The 12,305-nt window shown below is 42.8% G+C and overlaps 1 protein-coding gene across 4 annotated transcripts in view; it reads left to right on the top strand.

The window, feature by feature from the left end:
* The window catches only part of LOC132126830 (trichohyalin), a 215,925-nt gene that overhangs the window by 172,013 nt on the left and 31,607 nt on the right, over positions 1 to 12,305 (top strand). For all 4 annotated transcript variants that reach the window (XM_059538393.1, XM_059538384.1, XM_059538376.1 and 1 more), the window contains 3 exons: positions 205 to 372; positions 7,048 to 7,269; positions 7,346 to 7,576. In XM_059538393.1, the coding sequence (XP_059394376.1) occupies positions 205 to 372; positions 7,048 to 7,269; positions 7,346 to 7,576 (621 nt within the window). The remainder of the gene's footprint in view (positions 1 to 204; positions 373 to 7,047; positions 7,270 to 7,345; positions 7,577 to 12,305) is intronic.

Raw genomic sequence — 12,305 nt, 5'->3', positions numbered from 1 at the left:
GTTGAAACCATAGTTAAACCATTTACATTTACGAGATGCTTTTATCATTTTTTCAGCCTTGGGGAGCTTAAAAGACTTTTTTAAAAAGCATTTAAGAATCTTCATTATTCCCTATTCACAAGATAAAATATGATTGAAATAGTCATATTGCTTTACCATAAACTTAAAGTTAAATTGTGATTTGGTTGACTGTGGCGTGTTTAGCTGGGAGAGCAGATGCTGCAGGTCACGTCTAGGGAAGAAGAGGTTGTGGCCCTGCAGAAGGAGGCAAGCAGACTTCAGGAGATCCTGAAACAGAGAGAAGAAATGATGGAGAAGAGCAAACACAACACGACGCATCTCCAGCGAGAGACAGGCTACCTTTACAGACAGGTAAACACACAAAGCACAAACACACTGAAAATCACAAATTGGCCAGTCTGGGTATTGAGACCTGAGAAAAAGCCAGCGTAAGCATGAGTTTGTTGTGGTGTTGTTGTGATGCGCTTGTGTGTGTTTAGCTGAAGGGTGTTTGTGAGGTCTCCGGTGAACACACTCACGTGTAATATTTCCTGTCTGCTGCATCGGCAGTCCACACATAGGCATGGAATTCCAATTAACTCCCTTTAATTAGGCCCTCCCTTGCTCATGGCGCAGTTCCTTCATTTATTTTAATCTTGTTTATGCACCTTGATTGTTTCACAATATAGATTTTTTTTAATTAGGGAAGATTGATTAAATTGCATTGATTCCCTGTCCTTATTAAAATGAAACAGCCCCCCCACTCTACTCTCTCCAAATCAGTGTTATTTTTCATAATTAGAGCCTGTGCCTTCAGCTTGGCTTTATGACTGTGTGTTGTGTTTGTGTGTGTGTTATGAAAATAATGTTTATCATACTTTATTACAGCATCTGAAAGACTGTTGTAGTGCAGCCACTTGATTTAGGGGAGGTTTCATTAAATGGTTGTGTGCTATTTATTAATTGCATTTACCAACAGAATAGTTCCTAAATAGATTTTAAAAAGCAATACAGTACATTTTTGTTGTTGTTTTGTGTTTTGTTTTGTTTTGTGTTTATATTAATATTTTAACTCAAATGATAAAAAATAAACAGAAATGTATTACTGTTGTAAATTATAATTGCACTGCAAAATAAAAATTATTTATAATATTTAATGATAATTACAATAATAATATTATTCACCCTTAAAGTCCCTTGTGTCCAAATCCTTGAGCTTCAAACATTTCAGATCCTTGTGCTTTTATTTTGGTGAAATATTGCTCAAATGCTGTCATTTTCTGTCCACAAAATTTTTTCATATTATGTAAATATGCAAGTAAAGTAAACTTTACGCATGTTGCATTCAAAAATGCATGTTCTCTGAGACTGATTGTTTCATGCAGCCACATTCATTTATTTACATTTTACATCCAGTACAGTTAATTACCTAACTTTTCATCAACTAAATCCTTTTTGGAAAACCCTGACCTAGAAACTACCCAGAAAACACCTAGCATGTGCTCAGAAAAACCTCAGCAAATGCATATCAACCATCTACAAAAGCTTAAGTCCTGTTCTCACCAAAAACAAAAACTCTAAATATAACCAATAACTATATTAGTGTCACATTATTAGCAAATTAGCATCCATGCCAATTTGTGCACACCGAATTTATGTCGTCTATTGCTTTAAATGCTCAAGGTTTTTAGAATCTTTCTGGTAGTGATACTAATTATATTGTTTCTCTGTATCTCTGTTCTCACTGAATTACAACGAGCATTAGAACAAATGTTATGGTTATTGTCTTTGGTGTGAACAGGCCTTTAGAGTTATGTTGGCTAGTTTTGCACATCAGGCAACACAGATTTTATTTACAAAATATGAAAATGTATTTTCTTTCACGGTGACATTAGATGATTTTTATAGCAAATGTTGACTGCTTGTATAACACTTGAAGCTTCTAGAAGATCCATTGCTTCTCAAAAACCTGCTGTCTGCTTCACCTGGTAAACACTTGAAGCTGATCCGTAGAATTTCTAATCATGAAGCTCATCTCAGCTCTTTTAATTTTGATCGATGACTCAGTTTATCCTTTATATAACACATTCCTGTCTCTGTTCTAGCCCTCCACCTCTCTCTGCACCCCTCCGCCTGGTATGAAAATGATATTAGAAACTAAATGAGATTTGAAATTGTGTGTTTGACAAGTGACTTGATGACAGGGTTTTATCGCAGGGCCTGATCCATGGAAATTTTATGCTAATAACACTGCTGGCCAAGCGATCTAGTACGAAATTAATCAGTGGTGGAAAAGAGTGAGAGAGCTCCATAAAAAGTGTGTCTACCCTCCTCTCTCTCTGTCTGTCTGAGTCTCATCTGAAATAGCCACAGGCTGTTGTCTGTGTGATGAGTTTGCACCTGAAATAGGGACTCAGAAAATTAGACTGAGTTTAGCACTGATTGCTGTAACACCGCCATGCAACACAGTCCTGTCAACTCCTCCAAGGACTCATCAAGATGCGCGGAGTAATTTTTTATTTTTTTATGTTGCTCAGGCCCATATGTCATCTTGGACGTATACTGACACCTAGAGGTGTGGATGCAATATCATGTGAAAGTTTTCAGTTGCTGATGCCATTGATGTAGACATGCAGTATTCACAGTCAACCAATGTTGATTTATTCAGTTTGAGAATGTAGGAAGTACAGAGATAAAGCTAATGTGAACATGTCCAGATTAGGCAACCAACTCCATGTAGAATAAAACTTTTTTAGGCTACTGATACAAATGGAGTCTTCATCTAATTTTTCAAACTCCTTTTAATTTCTATGTTTGTCAACTTTTCAAAAAGCTTCATTCATCTGTCTCAAAAATTGCAACAGTATAGGAATAATTGATAGGGAATATGAAGTCAACTATACAGCGATACAGAAATCTATAGTCAAGCATAAAGAGTACATTTTATAATATAATATAATAAATATTACTGAGTATTATTATTATTATTGTTGTTGTTATAGTAATACGAAAATTTATGAAATGATAATTGAGTTGAACTGAAAAAAAATAGAAGTTCCATTGTCTCATGATTACCTTTATATTTGGAATTATGTTCAAACTGATCCCAAAGTGTTTTATTAGCTAGCAAATAATAAATAAATAAGAACCACCTTTAAACTGTACAGTTTTCTATGATTTTGAATTATTGTTTTTGCATCTATACTCCATAACTTTTGACTCATTTAAAAATTCTGCATCAATGCACTTTTTTTGTGCCACTATTGCATAGTAAATCAATTTAGTTAACCAATCAGACAGCCTCAAAGTCTCAAATGTCCACATTTTTCTTGTGGTTGTCAAGCCTCGCCTTGCCTTTATCACCTTTTACTAGTTTACATCAACTTAAGGAACATTCATATTCTCTCCTTTCCACTGCTTGCTTGCTTCATTTATCCCATTCATCTGTCAGCGGTTTTCCCATGTTCATGTCCATGTTGCTCCTCCCGGCTCGATTCCAAGGAAACAGAAGCATAGGTGAATCACTAATGGAGTCATTATCAGCTTCCAGTCTTTTAAAACAACACAATTAACAGTGTAGTCTTAATGATGCTTGCAAGGGAAGTAAGGTGCACTGAGGAGACTCCATCCAGGGCCTTCACCAAGTCCAATAAATCATGTAAGTTAACTCACAGAACTAATATACCACATGTGTGTGTGCAGTAGTCTGTGTGATTTATTATTTTCACCCTGCGAGACATCTGTTACAGTGCTCCTTATTTTTGTAATGCATCATCATCCAGGGGAAAAAAAATAATATTATCCAATCTGGGATCGTCTCCCTCTGGAGTCTAATAATCCAATGTAGAGAGGCTATCAGTGAGGCACCACAGACACGCTTCAGGGAGCAGACAGGCTTCGCTGATTTCTGTCTGAGAATCTAGCATTCATTATATATGCCAGCCTGTGACTGCAGATGTGAGTCTGTACATATAGAGTAATAATAGGATACTTGTGACTCTAAATTCTAACTAAATAAGATGTGTTTGAAGTATACTAATTAAGAGTGCCGTTGTACTGAATATCAGCATGGCTATGATACGAGCACACGGGTAATTAATTGTGAGTTTGATATTGTGTTTGTACAATAGTTCTGTGAATTAGAAATTAGAAGTAACTTACCAGCAATATTTGGCAGGTTGTACATTTATTTTTTGCCGATAAAAATAGTTCCAATTACATTGTACTGTACATTGTGTCTTTTGCGTGAATTATTAAAGTGTCTAATTTGCTTCCATAGTTATAGTGCTTGGCTACATTTTTAAGCTTGTTTGTGTGTGTACGTTATCGAAGTATTTTAATTGTTCATTGCCGAGCCGATGAGATTAGCTGAACTCACTCGCTCTCAGTCATATTATTGTTTATTGATGTAGGTATGCAAAGCTGAGATGTTAACACTATGCCCTCTTCTGAAGAGTGGGCGGGGAATATGCTGCTCATTTGCATTTAAAGTGATACACCCCAAAACAGCTCTTTATTTAATTTTTATTTTGTATTTATTTTTTTATTTTTTTTAGGAAGCGCCCCAAAATGACATTTTATACATGTTATAATAAATGATCTGTGGGGTATTTTGAGCTGAAACTTCAGAGACATTCTGGGGACACCCAAGACCAATATTACTTCTTGTATAAAGGGGCATAATAGGTGAACCTTAAAATTAAAGTGACAGGTTTTTCTTGTTTTGTTGTTCATTTGTTTAGACATAATAATTATACAGAATTTTAATATTGGCATTAACTTAAAAATAATTATGAGCTCATAGGTATCAAGCAGAATTTTATTTTTGTTACATCACTATATTTCAGTCCAATTCCACACGACACTCATACTCTGGTCTGGGTCACAACAAACACAGAAAAGAGGAGTGATATAAAGAGTGAAAAGTGCTAGTGCTGTTACTGTAAATATTAGCACTCTTGGGACACCATTGTCCCGTAACAGCTAGTAGATTAATTCAAAGCAGAGAGCGTGACACAGAGTGACTGAGATTCTACCTATATTCCACTCTTATTAAATGTACCATTATTTTGCTAGCATATGGAACTGACCAACTTCAGTGATTATGTGTAATTTAGTAGCAAACTGAAGAAAAATGTGTGACTTTTCTTACTTCATACAGAAACAAAAGTTTACAATTATGACAGAATCTGATTTCTTGAGGATTTGATATTTTATAATAGTGAGTTTATCATTTCAACATATAGAGTAAAAGTAGAAAGGAATGACTAATAAGCCAATAAGTGCTCCTCTGCTGCTGTCTACTGGTTATAATTGTGATTTGATGTATTTTTATTTTATTTTACATAAGTGTTTGTTTACCACAAACAAAGTATATTTTGTTCATCCCATTAAAAATAACATTCAAACTGGATCATCTTAGAGCTTTAAAGTGCTGGAAATAGCTGTGTGAAATGCTTGAAAGTCATGCTTAAATTTCTCTCTCAAAAGGTTGTACAAACCCGGAAATAAATGATATAATGCAATTGACTATTTCTACCACAACACAACACTGTAACACGGTTACAGTTAGCATTACCGCTTCTGGTTTCCTGACGTATGTCAGCGCTGTTTATGACAGAGATTTCTGTGCAGAATTTGAATGATTCTCACTAGATCTCGCAGTAACCTTGTGATTGTGCGGCAAATTCAAATGCTTGTAAATCTCGTAGCACTGTGTAGTAACAGTGTCTCGAAATCAACACTGGCTCCCGAGTAAAGCTATTCTGAGCTCAGACAAGTTTGTTTGTGTCACGGTCCGAGCTGCGCTGCGCAGCTGAAATGTAGTGCTGTTCGGCTTCGATTTTGATTTGTTTGTCATTTAATGTTTCTCAAATGCAACAGAAATGGCAGAGCTTATGAGTTGGGAAACACTGTTGTCGCGCCAGTGCAACCACTCACAAAAATTAGTCACACCAGCAGAAAAAACTAAATGGCACAAAACATCCGCTTTTCAAGATGCATATGCATATTTGGCTAAACCTTGATGCAAATTTTTTTTTTTTTTTTTTTTTTTTAGATATTGTAGGTTTAAGTAGCAAATAAGAATCACTCAAATTAATGCATATATTTTATTTTGAGACAAAGGTCTTCTTAACGTTTTAAAATAATTGAAACAACAGTTTTTAAATAACGAAAGAATGTATAAAAGTATGGTAGTTGGGGTAAAAAGCAATCCTGCTGTTGGGGCAAAAGGCTCACAGAAATTAACATTATAATTAATAGATGGCTGACTTTTCCATTTGTTGACATGACATGGTTAGATTTAGATTGTAAATATCATATATTATTTTGGGTGTCCATATTAGATATAATGACCATGTTTAGAATGAAACCATATTTAAAAACATGATATTAATTATATCACATAATAAAATATAATTTGTTGCTACTAATGTGAATCTATATTAATTTATGGGATCTCCTTCAATGCTTTAAGAATATTTACTTTTTAAAATGATGTTGTTTCTGTATTTTAAAATATTTTTATATTAACATATTTTAATTAAAAATCATGTATTTTATGAAAAATAATAATTAATTACATAATAATAATGAATAATTATTTTTCAAAATAAGCAGAAAATAGTACAAACTTTGCTAAATTGAATGTTTTGAACAAGTATTAACTTAGACATTATTTCATGTATATATATATACGTTTTTGAATCAATAATGTGTGCCTTTTGCCCCATGCTGGTGAGCCTTTTACCCCATGTGTGGGGTAAAAGGCCCCTCTTGCCACCTCATACATTTATACGATTTTTAAACAAAATAAACAACAACGATTTCTCTTACTCTTACTCTTTTTTTCTTTTTTCTTTATAGTTAAATATAAAAACCATAGTCTTTTCAGTTACTTTGAACATTTCATCACACTTATGGTGTCCAAAAAAAAATAATAATCTAAATATGCTTGATCATTCTTTTTTTTTTACACTATCAAGCAAACTAGGTGTTGAAACACATCCCGTTTATCGCTCAGTCTTGTTGTTTGTTGTGTGTCAGTGTGAAGTCCGTAGGGAAGATCTGTGTGATCAGCGTGAGGAGGTGCAGCGATGGCAACAGGAGGCGCAGGAACAGAAGGAGAGCCGGGTGAAGGAGATGCAGGTCCTTAAGGAAGAGCAGCAGAGCACACAAGGCCATCTTCAGCAGCACAGAGATAGCATGGAGAGTCTATTCCTAGAGCTGGAGATAGCCCACAGACAGCAGAGAGACCCAGAGGATGAGGTGAGACAGCTCAGCAGACTTCACTTTCACTATATCACAACTTTTGCTTCTAAATATAAGTGTTTGTGTGTGTCAGGCCTCCTGCAGGGCGGCAGTTCTCCGCAGTCAGGATGCAGAGTTGATTGAGCTGAAGGCAGGTCTACTGGAGGCTGAGAAACTGGCCACAGGTGCAGAGGCCCGACTGCAACCTCTTAGCGAATCCCTTGAGCTCTGCAAACACAAGTACCAGGCCTGCCTCAGCAAGATCGCACAACTGAAAAACACACTGCTTGGCCGCGAGGAGGACCTGAAAGAGGCCCACAGTCAGGTTGGTACTTACGTTATTATTAGTTACCTTTAAAAATTAAACCTGATTTGAAGCTGTAGGGGCTGGTTTACACTGGTTTAGACTATATTTCTTATAATATTAATCCTTATTCTTTCCACTTCCCAACAGAATATCTGTTTCTTTTATACAGTGTAATAAAATATTGACCATGTTTTAAATAATCAGCCATAACATGAAAATAATTTTTTTGAAAGGCTATCACTATAAAGTGCTTTGTAGTTGTATTTCTCCTCTAAACGTACTCGGTTACTAACGTAACCTCGGTTCTCTCTAGAAGAGCGAACGAGTACTGCGTCTTAGCTAAGACGCTACGGGAAAAGTCTCTTTTCACAAAATACTGAAGCAAAAAATTATCCTTAATTTTGTATTTTTGTAAAGCGCATTTGCAGCAGTACACAGCCATAGGCGAGACGGCTCGCTCCCTCATTGGCTGTTCTGCGGCAACTGCACAGCCTATCGAGCGCAGGCTGATGCAACATGCGCTGATGCGCTTCGCGCCCTTCTTGCCACTTCCCGCCGAAACGGGTGTGGCCCAACCTATAAAAGGAGCTCGAAAAGGCTGACTCACCTGATTTATTTCATCGCCGAAGCAACCAGAGTGAATCGTACGCACGACAGAGAACGCAGTACTCTTTCGCTCTTCTAGAGATAACCGAGGTTACGTTAGTAACCGAGTACGTTCTCTTACGAGAGCTCTCTCGTACTGCGTCTTAGCTAAGACGCTACGGGAACCCTATGTAAAACGCCGTGCGCGCAGGGATCACACACCAATAAACCTAAAGCAAAGCCCAGGATTTACAGTGCACAGTCACCCTAGGGACTCACAGAGAGTCCAGGACAGGAAGGGGGAAAGCCCTCCGTCCCATATCTAGCAGCATCTGCAGATGCGGCAATATGACATCACACAGCCGAGGCAAGGCCTGACCAATGTGGCAATGCGGGTCTTACGCAATACTGCCCATATAACAGTCGGCAGCGCATAACGCTCACGAACTCAGAGCTCCCCTCAGGGCCCTGATTCGACTACACCGACAGCAGCCTTGCTTGCAAGGCGGGAACCTCTAGGTTATAGAACCTGATAAATGTAGACGGCGAGGCCCAACCTGCTGCCATACATATATCCTGCAAGGAGATCCCAGTAGACCACGCCCACGACGAGGCGACGCCCCTTGTGGAGTGTGCTCTGACGCCCAGCGGGCACTGAAGGCCCCTGGAAGCATAAGCTAATGCTATGGCGTCAACTATCCATCTGGATAGAGTCTGTCTCGAAACAGCCATTCCCTTGGAACGTCCACTGAACGAGACAAACAGCTGCTCAGTCTGTCGAAAGACAGCGGAGCGAGACTGGCTCACCGAGAGCGCGTGCAGGTCACCCACACGCTTCACTGAAGCGAGAGCCAACAAGAATACTGTCTTGAACGACAGATGCTGGAGGCTAATTGATTGGATAGGCTCAAAAGGGGGACCCTTCATGGCCTCCAAAACTGCCGCGAGGTCCCACATAGGGACTGAAGGAGGTCTGGGAGGATTCAGCCTCCTAGCTCCTCTAAGGAAGCGGATGACCAAATCGTTCCTTCCTATTGACTGACCGAGCGCTGTTTCAGAAAACGCTGCGATGGCCGCCACATAAACTTTGAGCGTGGATGGGGCTCTGCCCTTATCCAACAGCTCCTGTAGGAAGGAGAGAACCTCCGTCACCTCACAACTAAGGGGCGAACATCCCCGAGTAGTGCACCATCTGGAGAACACTGACCACTTCGAGGCATACAGCCGTCGTGTCGACGGAGCTCTAGCCTGAGTGATGGTATTTAGCACTCCCACTGCGAGATCAGCGGGTAACCGTTGAGCGCCCACACATGGAGGGACCACAACTCTGGTTGAGGGTGCCAAATCGAGCCCCTGGCCTGCGAGAGGAGGTCCCTCCTCAACGGCACTGACCACGGGGCGACCTCTGCTAACTGCATCAAATCTGGGAACCATGGTTGGTTCTTCCAAAAAGGTGCTACAAGCAGTATTGAACATCTCGTTTCCCTCACCCGTTCTATCACCTGCGGAAGGAGGGAGACGGGAGGGAAAGCATAAACGGGCAGCACGGCCATCTCCGTGACAGCGAGCTTTCGTTCTTGGAAAAGAACGCGGGGCAGTGAGCGTTTTCGTGGGACGCGAAGAGGTCCACCTCCGCCCTGCCAAATCTCTCCCACAACAGTCGGACTGTTTGCGGGTGTAGAGACCATTCGCCCGTGGGAACATTGTCTCTGGACAGCCTGTCTGGACCCAGATTCTGTAGCCCAGGCACATGAACTGCCCTCAACGAGCGCAAGTTGCGCTGAGCCCAAACCAGGAGGCGCTCCGCCAGCCTGTACAGGTTTCGGGACCCGAGACCGCCCTGGCGATTTATGTAGGACCGAAGTGGAGGTGTCCGTTGAAACCATCTTCACATTCGAGGAAGTCCCCAGGCTTACACCTGATTGGTACCAGCCGTTTGCTGTCCAGGGTTTCAGGGCTGTGACGCAGCCCTGATCGACCTTGAGACGCAGTCAGCCAGATACCCACGCTCCGCGCGGTACCCACGCTTTCAGCCAGAGCTGCAGGGGGCGCATGCGGAGCAGGCCCAGCTGCAGAACCGGAGATGCTGAGGACATGAGATCCAGCATCTTCTGACAATGTTTGAGCGAAACGGTCACGCCGCAGCGGAGAGAACTCGCTGCGCGCTGAATGCCCAACGCCATCATGGAACATGAGTTCAGAGCTATACCCAAAAACAGTATCGTCTGACTGGGGTTCAGCGAACTCTTCGTCCAATTGACACTGAAACCGAGCTTCTCAAGGTGATCGAGTAAAACGGCCCTATGCTCCACGAGCTCCGCTCGTGATTGAGCCAGAATCAGTCAGTCGTCCAAATAATTCAGCACTCGCATGCCTCTGAGTCTCAGAGGAGCGAGCGCTGCGTCCATGCACCTCGTAAACGTACGAGAAGCCACAGACAAGCCGAACGGCAGGACTGTCTTGACGCTATCTGTATTTGAAAATACGCATCCTTCAGATCTATTGACATGAACAAGTCTCCTCTGCGAATCTGCGCGAAGAGCTTCCTGGTCGTAAGCATTCTGAAACTGCGTTTCACCAATGCCTTGTTCAGCTGAGACCCCCGTCTTTCTTGGGCACGAGAAAGTATCTGCTGTACAGCCCCCCCTCGCTTTGAGCTCGAGACACAGGCTCTACAGCCCCTTTGCTCAACAGTTTTGATATTTCGGCCCGAAGTATGTGTGCTACTTCTGTTTTGACCGTAGTTTCGACGCACGCTAAAAAGCGCGGAGGGCATCGAAAAAACTGTAGCGAGTAGCCTCTCTTTATAATGCCTAGCAGCCAATCCAAAACCCCTGGAAGCGCTGACCATGCATCTGCATGAATGGCTAAGGGCTGGATGCGAAGCGCGCTCTGTTGACTGGGCAACGGCGGCGCTTGGGTGCGCTGCACCATGGGCGTTACGCCTGTGGCATTTGAGGCGGGGAGCGCGCTGATCACAGCGGGCAGATCGCTCCTCCTCGACCCCGTCCCGGTGCTTAACCGATTGAGGGAGGGCTGAGCAGGTCCCGTGGGACTCGTGATGTCTGCGAGTAACTGTGAGCTGCCAGTGTGCACATTTACCACTTTCGACTCGCTGTCTGCCTGGGCAGAGCGTACGTGCATGGGCTTCATTTTTACAGAAACCACGCGCCGTTTGTGACATAGTGTATGTGGGCACTGAGGAGTGGGCACGTTTACTATGTGGCGCGCGCGACCGACCTGAATCGATCTTATGTGCGCGAGCCCTGTACGCAGCTGGAGGCGGTGGGCGTGACTGAGAGCTTTGTGGGGCCGGTCTAGCGCGGCTTGCTGCAGAACCAGAGCGCTTTGGCAGGAAGTGCTTAAACGCTTGTGACGCTTTCTGATCCTCGACGAATCTCTCGACAAACTCGTTGACAGACGATCCGAAGAGGCCAGCAGGAGTCAGTGGCGCGTCGAGGAACGCGGCGCGCTCAGACTCTGCGATGTCCGAAAGCGTTAGCCACAAATGCCTCTCAGCCACCGTAGCGGAAGCCATAACCCGTCCCATGGCCTGTGCAGCGGACTTAGTAGCACGGAGGGAGAGATCCGAAGCACTCCTCAGATCCGCGAGGCAGATCGCTTCAGGTCCCCTCTCATCCAGCTTGCGAAGGAGATCGCCCTGGAAGATCTGCAGCGTGGCCATGGTGTGCAACGCAGACGCAGCCTGCCCAGCAGCAGAGAAGATCCGTGCGAGCAGCAATGACGTCATGCGGCAGGCTTTCGATGGCAACGCCGCTTTCGTCCGTCGTCCAGCAGAGGGCGGGCAAAGGTGCACTGCTATAGCCTGTTCCACCGGCGGAAGTGACTGGTAGCCTCTGTTTTTAGCATCGTCCAGTGTGGAGAATGCTGGCGAAACAGACAAACGGACTCTCGCCGAGAACGGAGCGTTCCAAGCTTTCGCAACTTCTTCGTGAAGCTCAGGAAGAAAGGGGGCGTGCTTAGAGCTGGGAGAAAGACGCTCGTCCGGGAGAAAGCTACCATCCAGCCGGGAACGAGAGGGAGGCGCTGGTGCAGACCACTCGAGGCCGAGGCTTGCCGCGGCCAGCGTGAGCACTCGCATCAGCTCTTTGTCGATATCAGCCCGCCTGCTGGGCCTCTGAGCAGAAGGCGCGAGATCCGC

This window comes from Carassius carassius, chromosome 3, assembly GCF_963082965.1.
Source record: "Carassius carassius chromosome 3, fCarCar2.1, whole genome shotgun sequence".
Classification (NCBI taxonomy): domain Eukaryota; kingdom Metazoa; phylum Chordata; class Actinopteri; order Cypriniformes; family Cyprinidae; genus Carassius; species Carassius carassius.
Note: the sequence above shows the minus strand (reverse complement) of the source record. Positions and strands in the feature narration are given on the sequence as shown.